The sequence below is a fragment of the Theropithecus gelada genome, chromosome 10, assembly GCF_003255815.1.
Source record: "Theropithecus gelada isolate Dixy chromosome 10, Tgel_1.0, whole genome shotgun sequence".
In the NCBI taxonomy this organism is placed as follows: domain Eukaryota; kingdom Metazoa; phylum Chordata; class Mammalia; order Primates; family Cercopithecidae; genus Theropithecus; species Theropithecus gelada.
Genome location: NC_037678.1, coordinates 4,155,219 through 4,176,618, shown reverse-complemented (window position 1 = coordinate 4,176,618; position 21,400 = coordinate 4,155,219). Strand labels below are relative to the sequence as shown.

The window sequence follows — 21,400 nt, the reverse complement described above, 5'->3', positions numbered from 1 at the left end:
GAACGCAAACCTCAGACCGAGCTGCTACTTCCTGGGGCGTCCCAATACCCCCAGGCAGGTAACAGGACCGTGTTCCGCCCGGTAGCCACCCTCTACACAGGGACTGCCGGCTGCCTTTGATGACCTGGCTCAAAGGGTGCGGCATCCCCCCAGGGCTGCGAGCAGCAAACCGTCTGGAAGCCCAACTGAGCCACTGGGCCACCCGGTGGGGAGGGCGGCTCCACACTATCCCAGGCTGTAAGGGGACCTTGAGTTCCTCTGCCCAGCTCCAGCTGAGTGGGGCAGGTGCTCCTGAATCCCTCACCTGCCAGGGACCCAGGGCAGAAGACATACTCTATGAGCCTAGGCAGGCTCTTCTAGAAAGTGTGTAAGTGCACAGCTGCTATCTCTAGGGCTGTTTGGGAATGAAACGAAAGGACAGATTTGAAACTCTTTGCACTGTCTGAACTGGCGTGGCTGATGTTACTATCATCCTCGTTCTCAACTCAGGGTCCAGCTGGGTGGACCCAAGGCTGGCAGGGGCTCACAGGACAGCAGTGGCCACAGCTTCCAACGAACATCACCTCCTTAAAGCCAAGGGTTCATATCCCGCCCCTACTTGGGAAAGTCACAAGACTTCCCCGCATGCCAGGACTTGGCTGTACAACTGGGGGTAAAAATAACATCTTCCTCATGGGATGAAATGAACGACATGTGTGAAGCGCCTGCAGCCATGTCTGCTGCTATTGTTATTTCTCGAAAAAGATGACGTGCAAATGGTTCTCTCAAGTTTTGCTGTTTGAACACTTCCCTACATTAAAATAACATAATACAGGGGCTGAACGCAGTGGCTCACGCCTGTAATCCTAGCACTTTGGGAGGCCGAGGTGGGCGGATCGCTTGCAGTCAGGAGTTTGAAACCAGCCTGGCCAACAAGGTGAAACCCCATCTCTACTAAAAAAAAAAAAAATATAAAAAAAATTAGCCAGGCACGGTGGTGGGGGCCTGTAATCCCAGCTACTTGGGCGGCTGAGATGGAGAATCGCTTGAACCCGGGAGGCGGAGGTTGCAGTGAGCCGAGATTGCGTCACTGCACTCCAGCCTGGGTGACAGAGCAAGATTCCGTCTCAAAATAAAGAAATAAATAAAAATAATAAAATAATAAAGTTGATTTTTACATTTTTAAAGGAAAAAGAAGCAATTAAGCAGCTCACGTAATTAACCTCTCCGCTGAACCCGCAGGGTCTTCCCCAGGAGCTGAGACACACAGTCACTGCAGCTTGGAGTTCTGTCACTGGCACGTCATTTCCTCCGTTTACTCAACTACCCAACAAAGTGATGCAGAGTACTATTAGGCTTATTGTGGAGCATCAGAAAAGTTTTCGACAAAGGTCGAACCAACTGGTCACCTGCAGATTCTTAAAAAATCACACCAAAGCCTTTTATTTCTCAGGCGAGGGGGTCTAACCCCAGTTTCCCTGACGATTCTGGCCAAAGACAAAAGCGAGAAGCTCTGTGCTTTCCTGATGGACGTACAGTACATTTGGAAACGCAAGAACCGTGGGTCCGGAGGCAGGAGTCCCCTGGGCATGCGTGCTCAGCGCCGGACGGAGATAAGCTCCTCCTCCAGGGCTCCATGATCCCCGTGGTAGTTAATTTTGTTCTGGAAATGATCCAGCAGGGCACTGTGCCAGCCCCCACTGAGCCAGACCCTTGACCAAAGCCTCCAGTTCCGCAGGAGGAAGCCAGGGGCATCTCAGCCCTGCCCCTTTGGGGCTCAGCCACCGGGACCAGGTCCCCTCTGCAGCCAGGCTGCTCCCCCAGGTGTTCTGGGAGCCTGGGAATTTATGGGGGTTCGCTCCGAGGGGGGTCTGCTTGCCAATGACAAATGAAGGGCCAACATGCAGTGAGATACAGCGCCTTATTGGAAAGCAACACGTTCCCTCTCTTGGGGGTTTTATAGACAAAAAATTGCTTGGTACAAACTGAGCGACCCTCAAGCACCCAGTGAGCAGCTCATTCACGTTCATCTAATTCATGTTCATCTACGCGCGGGAGGCATCTAAATCCTACTGCTATTCCCAGCTGCAGAAATCCTGACAAGCAAGACAAGGGGAGAGCACACTTCTGAGCTGCAGCCTCCTGGGGCCTCCTCCACACGGGCACGGGGACAGAGTGCCTGGGATGGGGCCTCTGAGCTCAGCCCCCACAACATAGTAGCCTGAGTGTCCCGGGAAAAACAAGACAAAGCTTCAGGAAGGATGGCAGGTGGGCTACAGTTCCCGCCAAAACTACTTTTCTGAGCAAGGAGAAAACACTTACCAGAAATGTACACACTCGCCCACTCACACTCCTGTTCATTCACCCACACTCGTACATACTGAAACCCACATGTGCACTCACCACTCACACTCAAGTGTGCCCTCACCCACGCACAGACACTTATACTCGTGCACATTTACCCACGCTCACGTGCATACCCACACTCACACCCACATGCACACTCCCACACACGTGCCGTCACTCACATTCATGTGCACTTATTCATACGCTCACACATGCACTTACCCACACTCACGCACACTCACCCACGAACACGTGCACTCACCCTCGTGTGCACTCACCCAATCGTGCATACTCAAACCCACGTGCACTTACCCACTCACACTCAAATGTGCCCTCACCCACATGCACACTCATACATGTGCACCTACCCACTTGTGCATACTCATCCACATTCACACTGACATATACACTCACCCACACACTCAAATGTGCCCTCACCCACACGTGCACTCATACATGCGCACACTTACCCACACTTGTGCATACTCATCCACATTCACAGACATATACACTCACCCACACACTCAAATGTGCCCCCCACACGCACACTCATATGTGCACACTTACCCACACTCATGCATACTCACCCACATTCACTCACATATACACTCACCCACACACTCAAATGTGCCCTCCCCACACGCATACTCATATGTGCATACTCACGCACACTCGTGCATACTCATCCACATTCACTCACATATACATTCACCTACACCAAATGTGCCCTCACCCACACATGTGCACTCACCCACTCACATGGGTGCACTCATATATGCACACCTAGCTACTCATGTGCACTCACTCATGTGTGCACTCATGCACTCACCTACTCATGCACACATGCACATTTACCCCATGCTCACCCACACTCAAATGTGCACTCACCCACATTTACACGTGTGCTTATTCACACATGCACACATCCGCACTCACATGCGTACTCACCCAGGTGCCCACTTGCCCAGGTACACACACACATGCACACTCACATGTGGACACCCACTCACATGTCATTCATACTTGCATGTGCACACACACGTGCAGTCACATGTCCATACTCATTCATACTAGCACACACTTGTGTGCACACATGCTCACCCACACTCATGCTCAAGCTTGCTTGTACAATATACTCACTGTGCACACTCACTTTGTGCATACATGCAGCTTGCACACTAACACATGCTCATACAAAGCCATGGCCTGCTCCTGTTAAGACCTGATAGTCCCCTCTCTGTCCTTGATCTGGGCCCACAGGACCCCCTTCCTCCTGTGGTCAGTCCCCCTGCCTCCTTTTGCCCTGACGACCTTTCTGACCAGCCTCCCCTCCCTCCTGGTCTGCAAGCCACTAAGGGGTGACATGCTCAGAATCCGTGTGATAAGATGAAGGTGGGGAGAGGGCTGAGTTGGGGGAGAGAGCATGGAAGTGCTTGGAAAAGACAGGGAGAAGGTGGGGCCCAGGGATGGTCACGGCAGGAAAACACGACAGCCCTGGGATGGTACGTCCCAGAGCAGCGAATACACGGGTGGGTGAGAGATGCTGGGTCCGTGGCTCTGCCTAACCCTGGCCCTCCCGTCATCTACTCTGTGCCTCAGTTTCCTCATCTGTGAAACAGCAACAGCACCTCCTCCTCCAGAAGCGGACATGAGGATCACGTGGGGGACACACGCGAGCCTGGCACAAGACAGGACATCAGTCAGTACCCTTCAGCCACCACCACCTTCCCTGCCGAGGTGCTGGGGGGCAGAGGCAGGAAGGGCCGGGAGCTCAGAAAGGGGAGGGAGGCAGCCACGGGGCAGGGCATCCCAGAGCCCCAGCAGTGAGGGGCCGGGTGGGGTGGGAAGGATGCAGGTGAGACAGAGGCTGGAGGACAGTGGCTATGATGCCAGACAGGAAGCAACCTCAACCGGGCGTGAAACTGAGGGCTGCCCCAGCCCTGGGGCGACTTTCCATAACAGGGTTCTGCAATACAAAGGCCCAGGGTGGGGCGGCGCCTGCCCCCGGGAATCACCATGTTTCCGTAACAAGTGACTTTCTATCACCTGACCAGGCCCGTGTTTGGGAACGGAAACCAAGTGACTTATCTATTTCTGTCACATCGCACACCAGCAGCGGGGCACCCCCACCTGCCACAGCGCCTGCAGGCAGGGCCCCGCACCACCTTTCTGGCAGGGCTCGCTGGCCACCCGAAGGCCCCTTTGTCGGCTTCTATGCCCCCATTACTTGGGCCCAAAGAGGCAGGAACATCCTGAGTCCGAGATGCAGGGTAAGTAAAGGCAGTGGCTGCAGACTTCACCACCCGACGGGACCACGTGCCGACTGCCTTCACAGAGGCCCCACTACTGGGTTGAAGGAACACCTGCTGGGGCTGGAGAAGCCAGGGAGGGCGTGACCTTTCACGCAGCCACGGAACACCTGGGGAGTATCCCCATTCCCTCCTCTTAAACATGCAACTTCCTATGAGACAGAAGCAAAGCCAACAAGGCCACAGGGGGGCAAAATCACGAGCCTGCGTGGCTGCCTCCTTTATCGTAAGGATTTTATACACTTTGCAAGGCTTAATTAACTTTGTAAAAGTTTAGCTTCTTTATCTTACATATTCTATAAATCCAATTATCTTTTTATTATTTTTTGTTTTATATTTGAGACGGAGTCTCACTCTGTCACCCAGGCTGGAGTGCAGCAGTGCGGTCTTGGCTCACTGCAACCTCCACCTCCCAGGTTCAAGTGATTCTCCTGCCTCAGCCTCCCAAGTAGCTGACATTACAGGCACCTGCCACCACGCCTGGCTAATTTTTTGGTATTTTTTAGTAGAGACGGGGTTTTACCATGTTGGCCAGGCTAGTTTTGAACTCCTGACTTCAAGTGATCTGCCTGCCTCGGCCTCCCAAAGTGCTAGGATTATAGGCATGAGCCACCGTGCCTGGCCCTCCAATGATTTTTTTAAACAGAATATTTAAAAGAAAAAACCAAAAATGGCTCATAATCCCATGACCCAGAGAACTGCTGTATTTTTTTTTAAATACAAAGAATAACTCAAGTGCATGTAAGAAAGCACAGAAGGGCCTAAAAGGAACATGAAATCCACCTCGCTTTGCATCCTTCTTCCCATTGGTATCCACCTTTGCCATAAGGGCTGCCACGATGCCTGCTGCACTGCACGTCTGGCCTCTGCAATGCCACCTCCTGGCTCTTGCCACCAATGGTACACGTCTCTACCCTAGAGGCTGGGCTTGGCCACATGACCTGGGCAACGGGACATCAGGGCACAAGGACATGAGAGAAGTCCTGGAAAGCGCCGTGCACTGGGACTCGCCCTCTCTGGCTGCTAGGAACCCCCTGCCACCAGGTGAACAGCCAGGCTAGCCTGCTGCAAGATGAGAGGCCCCAGCCGCCATGGCTAAGGGCCAGGTCATATGAGTGAGGCCTTCACACAGCCCTGGCTGAATTGCATAGACCAGAAGAACCAGCAGCCAAACCACTACATCATGAGGAATAATAAATACCTGATTAAGACTCCATGCTTTAGGCAGTTTGTGACCTTGAAACAGCTATCCGATGAGAACTATTAACAAGTTTGGGCCGGGTGCGGTGGCTCATGCCTATAATCCCAGCACTTTGGGAGGCCGAGGCAGGTGGATCACCTGAGGTCAGGAGTTCGAGACCAGCCTGGCCAACATGGTGAAATCCCATCTCTACTGAAAATACAAAAATTAGCCAGGCGTGGCGGTGGCCGCCTGTAATCCCAGCCATTCGGGAGGCTGAGGCAGAAGAATCGCTCGAACCCGGGAGGTGGAAGTTGCAGTGAGCCGAGATCACACCAGCCTGGGTGACAGAGTGAGACTCCATCTCAAAACAAAAAAAAAACACAAGTTTGTTGTTTTAGAGAGCTTAGAGTTATCCTTCAGAAAAAAACATATGTATATACCAGCATATATTTTAAATCTTAAAAGAAATTTTTTTTTTTTTGAGACAAGAGTCTCACTCTTTCACCCAGGTTGGAGTGCACTGGTACAATCATGGCTCACCGCAGCCTCGACCTTCCAGGCCTAAGTGATCCTCCTCAGCCTCCCAAGACCACAGGCACGTGCACCACACACCCGGCTAATTTTTTTACTTTATATTTTGAAGAAATGTGTTCTCCCTATGTTGCCCAGGCTGATCTTGAACTCCTGGGCTCAAGCAATCCTCCCACCTCAGCCTCCCAAAGTGCTGGGGTTACAGGCGTGAGCCACCGTGTCTGGCCTCAAAGTTATTTTGAAGAAACTTTCTATTTTGAGACAAGTTTAGATGTACATGCAATTGTAAAAAATAATACAGAGAGATCCCATGTACCCCTTACAGTTTCCATCCATGGAAACACCCTGCAAAAAGATAGTGTAATATCAAACCCAGGTACAGACACTGACACAGTCGAGACAGAACGTTCCATCACTGCAAGGACCCTGCCTGTGGTCCTGTCATAGCCACACCCACTTCCCTCCTGTCCCCAGCCCAATACCAGGCAACCACTACTCTGCTTTCCATTGTTATTTTGTCATACTAAGAATGTCATAAAGGCCCGGTGCAGTGGCTTACGCCTGTAATCGCAACACTTTGAGAGCCCAAGGTGGGTGGATCACTTGAGGTCAGGAGTTCGAGACCAGCCTGACCAACATGGTGAAACCCCTTCTCTACTAAAAATATAAAATTAGCCGAGCGTGGTGGTATGTGCCTGCAATCCCAGCTACTCGGGAGCCTGAGGCAGGAGAATCACTTGAACCCAGGATGTGGAGGTTGCAGTGAGCTGAGATCATGCCACTGCACTCCAGCCTGGGATACGAGGCAAAACTCTGTCTAAAAAAAAAACACAGACAAAAAAACACAATGTCATACAAATGGAATCATACAGTATGGTCCCTTTGGTGGTTGCCTTTTCCCACTCAGCAGAGTGAGAAGTTGTTTGGTGCTAAGATGTATTCCCTGTTCCATGGTACGGACATATCAGTTTGTTTAACATTCACCCAGTGACAGCCATCTGGGCTGTTTCCCATTTGGGGATATTATGAAAAGCTGTACCACTTGTGTGCAGGTTTCTGCGTCAACATGAATTGCATCTATATTCATGACGAACAGTGGTCTGGGGTTTGGTTTCGTCTGTCTTCGTCTGGTATTGGAATCAGGGTAATGCTTCATGAACTGAACTGGGAAATGTTCTCTATTTTCTGGAAGAGACGTTGCAGAATTGACGTAATTCTTTAAATATTTGTTAGAATTCTCTTGTGAAGCCATCTGGGCCTGGAGATTTCCTTTTTGGGAATGTTAAACTACAAATTCTATTTCCTCAATAGTTATACAGTCATTCAAATGACCGATTTCATCTTGGGTGAGGAGGAGTAGTTTTCTGAGGAGTTGGTCCGTGCATCTGGGTTTTAAATGTACACATGTAGAGTTGTTTTTATTATTCCCTTATTACCCCTTTTAATGTCTACAGAGCCTATTTTATTCCTGGTATTAGTAATTTGTCTTCCTTTTTTTTCCTTATCAGTCACGCCAGAAATTTTTCCCTCTTTGAAAAGATATTGTTAATCTTCTTAAAGAATCAGCTCTTCGTTTCATTGATTTTCTCTATTGTTTTGTTGTTTCAATTTCACTGACTGCTACTCTTATCTTTATTATTTCCTTCTTTCTGCTGGCTTTGGGTTTATTTTATTCTTATTCTAGGTTCTTGAAGTAAAAGCTTAGATTACTGATCTGAGACATCCCCCTTTTCTAATGTAAGTATTTAGTGCTATACATTTCCCTCTCAGCACTGCTTTAGCTGCATCCCACAGCTTTTCATATTTAGGATTTTTATTCCCTTTAAATTTGTTTAAAAACCTTCCTTCTTCCCTTCCTCCCTTCTTTTTTGAATAATGAAATATTTTGGTCAAGTCTCTATGCAGACCCATCTCCAATTGCTGGAGTCAGCTGGTACCACCAAGGGCTGAGTGAGGCAGAGCAGCAAGGCTGGGGAGGGGGCAGCTGGGGAGGGGACAGCTGGAGAGGGGGCTGAGTGAAGCTGTGGCCTGGTGGAGTTGGAAAGTTGTTTAAATAATGGAAGGTTGATAAAAATCAATAACTATACTGAGGAAAACGAGAACAAGGTTCCTAACTGATAAAGATTTACAAATATAGAAGAGGAAAAACAACAAGAATGAACTCTAACTCTGCTTGGGCTGCTGTAACAAAATACCAGAGGCTGAGTGGCTTGTCAACAACATACATCTGTTTCTCGCAGTTCTGGAGGTTGCGAGTCCAACACCAAGGTGCTGGCTTATTCAACATCTGGGGAGGGTCTGCCCCCTGGTTCCCAGACCAGCACCTTCTTGCCACACCCTCACATGACAGAAGGGGTGAGGGGCAGTCTTGGGGCTCTTTTATAAGGACATTCATTCCACTCATGGGAGACCCTGATCACCTCCCAAAGGCTCCACTTTCTAATACTGTCACCTTGGGGGTGAGGATTTCAATATATGAATTTGGGGGTGCTACGGTCTGAAGTGTCCTCTAAAGTTCACGTGTTGAAGCTTCATGGCCAGTGGGATGGTATCAAGAGATGGGCCCTTTAGGAGGTGGTAAAGTCATGATCGTGGGCCCCTCAAGGATGGGATAAGGGCCTCAATAAAAGGGCCCACGGGAGTGGGTCCACCCTCTTGCATTCTTCTGCCATGCGAGGACACCCGGACGCTGCCATTTATGAGGAATGGGCCTTCGCCAGGGCCCAAACCTGCAGGTGCTCAGGCTTCCAGCCTCCAGGACTCAGAGAAATCAATCTCTGTGGTTTGTAAGTACCCAGCCTCGGGTGTTCTGTTACCAAGCAGCACGAATGGGCTGGGACGGCATCAGGGGGACGTGAACGTACAGAGCAGGGCAAACGCGGCAGTGCTGCAGTGAAGTTTATGGCTTCCAATAGGGAGTGATAGGTAAATAGGAAAAAAGAATATGAAGTGTGTGTGCGTGTGTATACGTACACACACACACCTACACAGACGTCTATGTCCTAGTTCTGCCCAGTAACAGACACTGGGAGTGAGACAACCCAAAGCAATGAGCACACCAAGCACCCAGATCTGGAGTTCTAAATGCCACCCTCCACTAAAAGAACCAGGCTTGGCCGGGTGCAGTGGCTCACGCCTGTAATCCTAACTCCACTAAAAGAACCAGGCTTGGCCAGGTGCAGTGGCTCACGCCTGTAATCTAACACTTTGGGAGGCCAAGGCAGGTGGATCACTTGAGGTCAGCAGTTCGAGAACAGCCTGGCCAACATAGTGAAACCCTGATCTCTACTAAAAATACAAAAATTAACCAGGTCTGGTCGTGAGCAGTTGTAATCCCAGCTACTCAGGAGGCTGAGGCAGGAGAATTGCTTGAACCCAGGAGGCTGAGGTTGCAGCGAGCTGAGATAGCGACAGAGGCACCTGGGCGACAGAGTGGGACTTCATCTTAAAATAAAATAAAATAAAATACACCCTACAATTAGGGCTTTTAAAATCTAGTAACAATATCCTGGGAGCTCCTCCCCTCATCGCTGCACAGAACCCCATACACTGTTGACAATGGTTGTTGACGTTCCACTGTCAGAGGACCTTACTGCACAGAACCCCACCGCACTGCTGGCAATGGTTGTTGACGTTCTACTGTCTGAGGACCTTACTGTACAGAACCCCACTGCGCTGTTGGCAATGGTTGTTGATGTTCCACTGTCAGAGGACTTTACTGCACAGAACCCCACTGCACTGTTGGCAACGGTTGTTGACGTTCCACTGTCAGAGGACCTTACTGTACAGAACCCCACTGCACTGTTGACAATGGTTATTGATGTTCCACTGTCTGAGGACCTTACTGTACAGAACCCCACTGCACTGTTGGCAATGGTTGTTGACGTTCCACTGTCAGAGGACCTTACTGCACACAACCCCACTGCACTGCTGGCAATGGTTGTTGACGTTCCACTGTCAGAGGACCTTATTGCACAGAACCCCACCGCACTGTTGGCAATGGTTGTTGACATTCCACTGTCGGAGGACCTTACTGCACAGAACCCCACCGCACTGTTGGCAATGGTTGCTGATGTTCTACTATGGGAGGACCTTACTGCATAGAACACCACTGCACTGTTGGCAATGGTTGTTAACGTTCCACTGTTGGAGGACCTTCTATTCTATTAAATACCTTCCGAGTTCGTTTCTGTAAGTTGGATTCTGTGCGTGTAGTCGGCACTCAATTAACATGGAGGGGAGGGAAAGAGAGGGTCACGTGACCTCACCCAGGGGACCACACAACTGTCTAACCATGGCAGATCTGTAGAGCCCAGGAAGAGTCCCATCAAAACATCGCACCCTGACACAAGTGTCTAGGTGGAAGCCCTCGAGTTTTTAGAACATTTGCAGAAACAGAGAAGCTCCCCGGACCCCAGGGGTGCTCTGGGGGCACATTGCTCACTCTTCTTGGGACTTTGGGGTTTAATGTGCAGCACAGACCCAAGAGGTTTTGAATGACCTGACAAGCAACAGGTGAGCAATCTGTAATGACAGCAGGACCTAGGGGTCATCTCAAGGTCATGGAAATCTCAAAGCACTTAGATCCTCTGGCTCAACAGAAGCAGAGGCTGGTTGTCCAGAGGAGGTTTGTTGCAACCTGGCCTCATGCTGTCTTTATAAAAGCACTTTCCGCTGCATGCCAAAGACAGCCCCGCGCCATCTCAGAATCACCAGAACCAGAGGAAGCCAAAGTGCCGGGGCAGGGTCTCGAGGACTGCAGTAGCCAGCTCAGGCATGGGGCTCCACCGCGTGTGGTCTAGCCACATGTGGCCAGCACAGCAATCGCGACAAGCACAGCACCGTCCCCGGCCAGGTGATGGATGCCAAGTGCCCCTTGAAGACCACCTGCCGCCCACGTAGAGGCTGCTGCCTCAAGCCCCGGCCCAGGGTCTTGCATCTCCACCTGAAGCTACCAGGACTCTGCCTAGCTGAGCTCCCGTCTCACTAGCCCAGTGGTTCTCATCCAGGGCATGACCTCGGGGACCTGACAATGATGAAGACCTCTTGGTCGTCAAAACTGGGTTAGGGGAACAGCTGTAGTCTAGTGACCAGAGGTCAGCAATGCTGCCCAGAACAGGCCTCCCAATGAAGGATCATCGTCCCCAAGGGGCAGCAGCGCCCAGGCGGGAAATCCCAGCACAGCTGCTCACCACCTCCCACATCTGCTTCATGCGGGATCTCCCAGCAGCTCTGGGCCTCCTGGCGCCCCACCTCACTGCCTCACCTCATAGCTCACTCACGGGTCCCCAGCAGGCCACACTGCCTCGTGTCCATGTCAGGCACTACCTTCCCAGCATGTCCTTGCCTCCACAGCTGGCAAGGAGGTTGTGCTCCAGGCTCTGGGCAGGCTCAGCTGGCTTTGGAAGACACCTGGGCCAGGTGGGCATGAGCCACCTTTGCTTCCCCAGGGCCCCGTTAAACATCTCGCTGGCACATCTGTGCCCCCGACTCTGCCAGGAGCTCCTGGAGCAAGGTAGCATCTAAACGTGATCCCCGCAGGCAGCCTCAGGGAAGCACAATCAGGGAATGAGCGCTCAGTGCAGCCCCAAGGGTCCCCGTCCTCCCAGACGGCCCCTCCCCAGCACTGTCTCTGTGGGGAGTAAGCTTCTCCCCACACCTCCCGAACACCCAGGATGCCCAGGGCAATGGGGGAGCAGCAAACACTTAAAGCTAATGAGGGCAAAACCTGATTCTCAAGTGGAAAGAATGGTTTTCCTTTTCCGTCAGGCACTTTCGCCCTTTTGGAAGTTGTGGTGGAAACACCTTCAAACCAGCCTTGGGGGAAAACAAACAAACAATCACGCTGGGGGTGAAGCAATGGCTGAAACTGCTCCACGCGGCCCCAGACCTCCCGGGGTGGCTGTGCGAGTGGGGGCTATGTTGTTTCATCTGTGCTTGGCGGAGCTCCACACAAATGCACAAGTGTCTGCCTTTGAAAAGACCTTCCTGGAAGAATGTCCGACTCCAATGCACCCTTTGGCTTTGCTGAAGGTGAATTAGACCAATAAACCTTCTCGTCTAAAATGTCATCAAGCAGAAAGGAAAAATAAACAGACTCTGCCTGCACCCTGCCTGGGAGGGTTCCCTACCCCGTGGCTTCTGGTGGCGTTGGCCAGTGGCAAGCCACATGGGAGGATAGAGTGAGGGAGGGGAGGGGAGGGGTACCAGGAGGGCCCCAGGCTGTGCCTCTAACACAGGGGTGGCCTGTGCCCCTCTCCTGTGGCTTCTGACCAGGACCCCTTCCCTCTGGGCTCCAATCTGCCATTTCCCTTGATGCTTGAGGACTAAGGGCTGTCACGGCTCTGCTGACACTGCCTCTAGCCATGGGTTCCACACCGCCCCTCATGGATACCCCACGCCCTGCCCAGCCCTTTGTAAATAACTCTTCCAGGGCTGGTCCCACTGGAGCACCCCATCTGCTTCCTGTGAGGACCCTGACTGCTCCACCAGCCTGGCAGCTCCCAGGCCCTGTGCACTGGTGGGTGGGGGAAGGGTCCCCGCAGTTTGCACATGGATGCAGTGCAGGCGGCCACTGACAGGCGATACCCAGGAGGTCATGCTCAGACCTAAGGTGCAGGTGGCCCACGCCTCAGAGACACAGCCGCCCTGGAGGGCGGGGGACAGAGAACAAGACTGAAGAGAGGGGGCTGGGCAGCGGCGCAGCCCCCACCAATGCTTCCACCCTCACCACATCGTTGTATGCTGAATTTTTTCAAATATGTTTCCTTAATCATCCCTAAAAATACAAAAACCAAAACCAGCAAGGTGGCGCAGCAGGTGAATACAGCGTGCTGGGGAAAGGACACAGCTGGGTGGGGTGGGGGGGACGACCCTCTGCATCAGCCAAGGCAGGCAGGGACGCACGTGCAGGGGGGTTCCCTCGGCCATGTCACCCACCACCCTCAAGACCACCCTTGTAGCCCCAGCCCTGAGCCCCTCAACCCCTCATTGTCTAGCCCCAACACCTCCTTCCTGTGTGGGTCCCCTCCCAACCTGAGCCTGTCCTCTTCCCCAAAACCTTCCCTGGTGGCCCAAGGTCACTCCCAAGGTGGCTGCCGGAGGACGGGACCAGAGGTAACACTGGAGACAAAGTGGAGGCCCAGAGAGGAGAGGAACCAGCCCCCAGAAGATTGTCTTCCTGACCTCAAGCTGGCCCTGCCACCCCTCCAGGCCCCCATACCGCTCACAACCTGACTGGCCCTGCCCCTAGCTCAGGCACGCTCCAGAGGAGACCGCTGCACCTGGGTTTGTCAGAGCTGCCACTTGGAGACAAGGTCACAGAGCAGCGGTGCCGTCTCCTTCTCGGGCAGATGCTCATAATCTCTGCTAACACATTCCTAGTGTGTGGCCCCGTCAGACCTCCTAATGGATGCCTAAAGACACAGTAAAAACTGGTTGGTTTCCTCCATCAAATAACCTCAGGCAAGACAGAGAAGCATCCAGCGCTCACAGGAAAGGCCTAATCCCACACGGGGGGCTGTGCTCAGGCACCGCTGAAAGGACCTGGCCCTAGACACGGAAGCCGTGGATCCCGGTAATCCACCGTCCTCTGTTTATCTTCTTACGTGAGGCCCCTCTCCTCCGGGACAGTGCAGGTGGCGTCCTGCATGGCGACTTTGCTCCTCTGAGCACCCGGAAGGGGGCGGCGGCAGGCGGGCGGGCCCCGGTAAACACTCACTGTGTTCAGAGCCAGGGCCGAGTGTGGACAGAAGTGACTGCAGCAGTGTCCTGGCTGCAAGTCCCTCCACAACTGAGGGCACACTGTTGCTTCTGCCATAGGCAGATGATGATTCTGGAGTGTTGGGCACCGATGGGGAGACCAAGACGGACTCAACCTTCCCCCGCCCACCCCCTCCCCAGCAAAAAACGTTCATCCCTGGATTTTGTTTTCTGACACGCGCAGGAAGGAAAATGTGCCACCTATGCCCTACGCTTCCCTGACGATGGGGCACAGTCTCCAGGGTCCCCTGTGGCCCAGCCCTTGGGAGGCACCACCCCAGGGGGCATCGAGCTCTGATGTCCAGCCCCAGCTGGCTGGAAGGGCACAACAGGAAGGGTCACAGGGTCAGAGTAGGCAGCGCCAGGCAGCAGGACGCAGGGGCCACCCGTGCAGCTCACCCAGAATGCACTTCACACTGGCTAGCACTGCCCCACACAGCCACAGGACGGCACCGTATCAAGAAAAGACTCGGTCTTTGAAATGGACAATGGCAGCAAATGGATCCGCCTCTGTGAGGGCTGCCCTCTTCCTCTTGCTCAGCTCTGAGCCCCTCACCCCACCAGCCCCTGCGCCTCTGTCGAGCACACGGTTCTCCATCCATCAGCCAGGCCCCACTAGGGGTGACATCCAACGTGCGGCAGCCCAGACCCCGCCCAGACACCTGCCAGCCTTCTCTCAATATCCCCCCAAACCCCACCAGCACCTCCCATCTGTCCTCCTCCCAAATGAGGCTCAAGCTCCACCTGCCCTGGGATGGTACTGATGGGACAGAGGACAAAAACCATGGTCTCTGTGCAGGTGACCACTACTTGGAGTCTGTGTGGCATGCCTGGGAGATGACGGGATATTCAAGGCAGATGTGAAGGGCGGGTCAGGGAGGTAGAGGGACGCCGGTGGCCAGCACGGAAAGGAGAGTGAAAGCCAGTGGACGCAGCACTGCAACCTCAGGCCCAGTGACTGGACCCCAACTGCTGGCAAGTCGCAGCCAGGCATAGTGGCTGTGAAAGAAGGAAGATGCTGTCTCCACGGAAGGACTGGATCAATTCTCCTGGAGGACAGAGGATCCCTCATCTGCCAACCAAGCTTAGGCCTCGGCCTTGTGGAAGTCTGGGAAGTGGGGAACAGGGGGGGCGACCGGGCTCCAGGAGGGGCCAGTAAGACCCCCGCAGAACCATGAGCACGTGGGGGCACACCCTGGAGCTTCCCAAGAAGAGAAAAGGGGTTTGCACAGTCACAGCCGTGGAAAGCACGGCATTTTGATGCAAAAAACAATGTGTTTCCTTACAAGCCAAGGAAAAGCAAAATAAAGCGAAATCAAACCACCCAGTCTTCACGGCACTTCCCCAGAGAGTTCTGGCTTTCCCGTTTACATCCAGGGAGAGTGGACAATCTTGGCTACAGAGTCGTGTATGAACGGCTCAGAATTTCAGCCACTGGGAAATACTCTGGCCAAGGTAGCTGCACATGAACAAGCCCTTTCTGTGTCCCTCCCCCAGCGACGGTGATCTCCGGGGTCCATGTCCCTCCCCGACACAAAGCTCCAGGTGGGAGGACTATGACCCCACCACAGGGCTCAGCTGTATTTACACAGACCCTCCACAAATGTGCATTTCCTAAACCACTTTTTCCAACAGCACGTTTAAAAAAAAATTCAGAGCACAAATGTCTTAAGACAGAAAATCTACCAGGGCACCTTTTTTCCTTTCTTTTTTTTTTTTTTTTTTTTCCCAGATGGAGTTTTGCTCTGTTACCTAGGCTGGAACGCAGTGGCACGATCTCGGCTCACCGTAACTTTCGCCTCCCAGGCTCAAGTGATTCTCCTGCCTCAGCCTCCTGAGTAGCTGGGATTACAGGCACCCACCACCACACCCAGCTAATTTTTTAATTTTTGTATTTTTGGTAGAGACAGGGTTTCACCACGTTGGCCAAGCTGGTCTCAAACTCCTGACCTCATGTAATCCATCCGCCTCGGCCTCTCAAAGTGCTGGGATTACAGGCATGAGCCGCTGCGCCCTGCTCCAGGGCACCTTCTTGAGCCACCCTGGGGCCGGGGGGAAGTGGTGGGGACCGTCTTACCTTGTTGTAGTACTGCACCTGCACAGAGTGCCACCGCCCGTCACTTACACCGCCGGGAACCTTCGGTGCCACAGTCGTCGTTGTCTCACCTGCACGGTGGGAGGGAGATCCAGAGAGAAAGCAGAGGTTGGCGGGGCCTACTGGGGACCGAGGACCGGGCTGTGAGGCATCGGGGGAGACAGGTGCACATGGCCACGTCCTCCCTCCCCTCCCCACAGCACCATGGTGGGAGGCGCCCACCACTCCCCATCCATTTTCTTTTCTGGTTACAAAAGTAATTCTTGTTCCTCTTTTCTGGTTTTGTTTTGAGATGGAGTCTCGCTCTGTCACCCGGGCTGGAATGCAGTGGCGTGATCTTGGCTTACTGTCACCTCCGCCTCTTGGGTTCAAGCGATTCTCCTGCCTCCGCCTCCCGAGTAGCTGGGATTACAGGCGCCTGCCATCATGCCTGGCTAATTTTTGTATTTTTAGTAGAGATGGGGTTTCGCCATGTTGGCCAGGCTGGTCTCGAACTCCTGACCTCGTGATCTGCCTGCCTTGGCCTCCCAAAGTGCTGGGATTACAGGCGTGAGCCACTGCACCTGGCCTTGTTCCTCTTTTTCAAATATGAAAAAAGGTAGGCCGGGCACCGTGGCTCAAGCCTGTAATCCCAGCACTTTGGGAGGCCGAGATGGGCGGATCATGAGGTCAGGAGATCGAGACCATCCTGGCTAACACGTTGAAACCCCGTCTCTACTAAAAAAAAAATACAAAAACTAGCCGGGCAACGTGGCGGGCGCCTGTAGTCCTAGCTACTCCGGAGGCTGAGGTAGGAGAATGGTGTAAGCTTGGGAGGCGGAGCTTGCAGTGAGCTGAGATCCGGCCACTCCACCCCAGCCGGGGCAAGACAGACAGACTCTGTCTCAAAAAAAAAAAAAAAGGTAAGCACAGAAAACCCATCTGTCTGTACCAGCAGCAGTCACACCTACACCGCACCAGCGGTCGAATTCTTTTTCCTATGCATTTCATCGACGTAGACAAAATCATCAAAACCAATTCCCCTTTAGGTCACTTAATCAAATAAATGTCATCTCAGGTTTTTAACAACTCTTAAACCACATAACACATCCCATCATGAGGTCACAGACGCGTCTCTCACGCATCTCTGCTTCGGGGTGTTTGTCACTTTTACCCCTTGAGCTCCTGCTACAGTGGGGCAGGCGAGTCCCTTCGGGGACTCTGGAGCACAACCCTGAATCAGCAGCAGCTAGGAGGAAGGAGGTTCAGGGGCACCAAAGGACAGGTGCGGTGGGTACGGTCCCAGGCAGGGAATGCCGTCTAAAGGGAACCAGCAGGAGCTCTGGAAACAGGGGTGTGGGAGACACCGGCCAGAGGAATAGCCTAATTCCAACTCACAGAGCCTGGAGGGCTGTGGCCACCACTCCCACAGTGGCTGGCTGCTGTTACAGGTGCCTCCCTTTCTTTACTGCATATAGAAAACCAAGCTCCATCCTCCACCATCACACACATGTCATTCAACACAGGCCAGGGTTCTAGAGACAGAAGCACCTCTGAGCCATCGTGGTGAACTTCCAGGTGAAGGAGGAGATGGCAGAATTCACTCCTAAAAGTCAAGTGTGCCAGGCTGAGCCTGGTGGCTCACACCTGTAATCCCAGCACTTTGGGAGGCCAAGGTGGGAGGATCACTTGAGGTCAGGAGTTCAAGACCAGCCTGGCCAACACAATGAAACCCAGTCTCTACTAAAAATACAAAAATTAGCCAGGCATGGTGAAATGTGCCTGTATTCCCAGCTACTTGAGAGACTGAGGCATGGGAATCGCTTGAACCTAGGAGGTGGAGGTTGCAGTGAGCCAATATTGCACCACTGTACTCCAGCCTGGGTTAAAGAGTGAGACTGTCTCAAAACAAGAACAAAAACAAAAAGAGTCATGTGTGCCAGAAAAACACAGATATACCTGCTGGAAGTCTGGAGAAATGTTCTTTTCTAACAACTGGAATAACGTGTTTCATGGCCTTGTCGATATATATATATATTTTTTTAAAGAGACAGGGTCTCGCTATGTTGCCCAGGCTGGTCTTGAACTTCTGGGCTCAAGCAATCTGCCTGCCTTGGCCTCTCAAAATGCTAGGATTACAGGCACGAGCTACCTTGCCTGGCCAGCCTTGTCATAGAGTCTCACTCTGTCACCCAGGTTGGAGTGCAATGGCATGATCTCGGCTTGCTGCAACCTCCGTCTCCCAGGTTCAAGCCATTCTCCTGCCTCAGCCTCCTGAGTAGCTGGGATTAGAGGCATGTGCCACCACCCCCGGCTAATTTTTGTATTTTTAGTAGAGACGGAGTTTCACCATGTTGGCCAGGCTGGTCTCTTAACTCCTGACCTCAGGTGATCTGCCCACCTCGGCCTCCCAAAGTGCTGGGATTACAGGTGTGAGCCACTGCACCCAGCCAGCATCAATATTTTTAATCTAGAGATGTACCACAATATAATGATTCCTTGGTTTCTGAAAACATGAACCAGATCGTCCACATTTCCAGCACTACAAATAACACTGTTATGAACATCTTTTATTATTATTATTTTTTGAGACGGAGTCTCACTCCATCACCAAGCTGGGGTGCAGTGGCACAATCTCGGCTCACTGCAATCTCTGCTTCCTGGGTTCAAGCAATTCTCCTGCCTCAGCCTCCTGAGTAGCTGAGATTACAGGTGTCTGCCACCATGCCCAGCTAATTTTTGTATTTTTGGTACAGACGGGGTTTCACTATGTTGGTCAGGCTGGTCTCGATCTCGTGACCTTGTGACTCACCCGCCTTGGCCTCCCAAAGTGCTGGGATTACAGGTGTGAGCCACCGCGCCCGGCCTAGTTTCCTTTCTAGTGAGTTTGAAGGTTTTCGCATATTAGGAGATGGTCTTATCATTTTTCCTACATTGACTACATTGTCAGGCTGCCTTTTATTTATTTATTTATTTATTTAACGGAATCTTGCTTTGTCACCCAGGCTGGAGTGCAGTGGTGCAGTCTCGGCTCACTGCAACCTCGACCTCCTGGATTCAAGCGATTCTCCTGTCTCACCCTCCCAAGTAGCTGGGATTATAGGCACACATCACTTCGCCCAGCTAATTTTTTTGTTTTTAGCAGACACAGGGTTTCACCATGTTGGTCAGGCTGGTCTCGATCTCGTGACCTCGTGATTCGCCTGCCTGGACCTCCCAAAGTGCTGGGATTACAGGCATGAGCCACCGCGCCAGGCCTGTTGTGAACATCTTTTTGCACTTTGGATTTCTTCAATAAGACAGGTTCCTAGACCTACAATTGAGGGATGAAAGGATAAGCAGCTTGGAGGCGCCGCACAGGGCAAGGGTAGTTGTAACCCACAAAGCATCTGTGAATTGCTCAGAGCTGCCCTTCCTAGGGAGAAGGCCCCACCTGCAGAGAAGGTGAGCTGCACCTGCTCGTCCACGATCTCCAGGGCAATGAAGTCGTGCTTCTCGTTGAAGCGCCCGTTGTAGAGCAGCAAGCCGTTCCTTTCTTGGGTGGCAAACCTGCGGAGCCAAGCAGAGGCACATCACGGGATGAAGACCCGCCTAGGGGCCGGGTGCGGAGGCTCACGCCTGTCATCCCAGCACTTTGGGAGGCCGAGGAGGGCAGATCACGAGGTCAGGAGATCAAGACCATTCTGGCTAACATGGTGAAACCCTGTCTCTACTTTAAAAAAAAAAAGCAAAAAAAAACCCACAAAAAATTAGCCGGGCGTGGTGGCAGGCACCTATAGTCCCAGCTACTCAGGAGGCTGAGGCAGGAGAATGGCATGAACCTGGGAGGCAGACCTTGCAGTGAGCCGAGATTGCGCCATTGTACTCCAGCCTGGGCGACAGAGTGAGACTCCATCTCGGGGGGAAAAAAAAAAAAAGGTTGCCTAGGAATGACAAGCCCAGTCAGAGGAGGGCAAGCACGTGGGGCTACAATTCAGGAAAGAATGGTGTCAGGCATGCATCCCTCGCATAGGAGCAGACAGCCCATCAAGCTTGATAAGCAGTGTTCTTTTCTGGAAGTGGCAAACCAGAATCCATGGGGAATCTGCTTACTGTGGCCTGTAGAATGCAAAAAATATCCCATTTGCACAACACGCTACAAGTACGACCAGCAGCCAGGACACCTGTTACAGATGTGTTTGGACAAAGCACGCACTGTACATTTTCTGCTGCTGTGAACAGATCCCCTCGTGTGTGCGCCAGGGCATGGGGACCTGGTACCTTCCCAGGAGGGGGTGATGCTGTGGAAGGACCCCTCTTAGCCCCCCCCCCCCCCCCCCCCCCCCCGCCACAATAGCATCTGTTGGTGCCCAAACACGGGTCAAAAAGACCCCAGGGCCTTTGCACAGCTGCCCCTACCCCAGAAACAATCTTCCCAGGCTTTGCAGATTGCTCAGGGGTCAACCCAGCTGTACCTGCCCTGACTCATTTTACTCCAAGTTGCCCTCACCTCCCATCAGCCTATGACATCACTCAGTTAATTTCTGAAATCATGCTGCTGACTCACTGGTTTATAAGAATGCATGATCCATAAGGGGAGGAACTGCAGCTCTCATTCCCTGCTGCATTCCAGAGCCGAAAGAGGATCTGGTCCATATCAGCGCTTAATATGGGCTGTGTGAATAAGTGAAAGGAAGGGGCACGAACAGACGCCTGAACATGAACAGGCCTGTCAGAACTTAGAGCAGGCAGAGCAAAAAACCACCTGCTCTGACAGGAGATCATCGAATTCTCAGAAATCCTTCTCCCACCCAGGGGCCCAGGCAGGGGGTCTTCAGACCCAAATCACCACCACACCTCCCCCACCTCCCTGGTTTCAGAGAACTTGGCGAACCTCCTGAGTGAGCTTGGGACGGGTTCCTGAACTAGCTGGGTGTCTCCACCATCAGAGATCAGTGGCAGGAACTCCTTTTGACTTAAGGTTGGTTTATCCATTTTCCTGCAGGAGTCGGCCTGAGCCAGCCTGGAGCATCTGACCTCAGCCTTTTTCTTGAGTTAAAATTGATGGTTTTGGCTAGCCGGTGGCTCACACCTGTAATCCCAGCACTGTGGGAGGCCGAGGTGGGTGGATCACCTGAGGTCAGGTTGACCCGTCTGGCCAACATGGTGAAACCCCGTCTCTACTAAAAATACAGAATTAGCCAGCATGGTGGTGGGCACCTGTAATCCCAGCAACTC

General features: G+C 52.6%; 1 protein-coding gene across 1 annotated transcript in view; it reads right to left on the bottom strand.

Annotated features, from left to right (window-relative positions):
- CELSR1 (cadherin EGF LAG seven-pass G-type receptor 1) overlaps nt 1-21,400 on the bottom strand; it is a 182,322-nt gene that overhangs the window by 55,667 nt on the left and 105,255 nt on the right. The window contains exons 4-5 of the mRNA XM_025399607.1: nt 19,617-19,732; nt 16,187-16,275 (exon numbers count right to left, since the gene is read on the bottom strand). Coding sequence (XP_025255392.1) covers nt 16,187-16,275; nt 19,617-19,732 — 205 coding nt within the window. The remainder of the gene's footprint in view (nt 1-16,186; nt 16,276-19,616; nt 19,733-21,400) is intronic.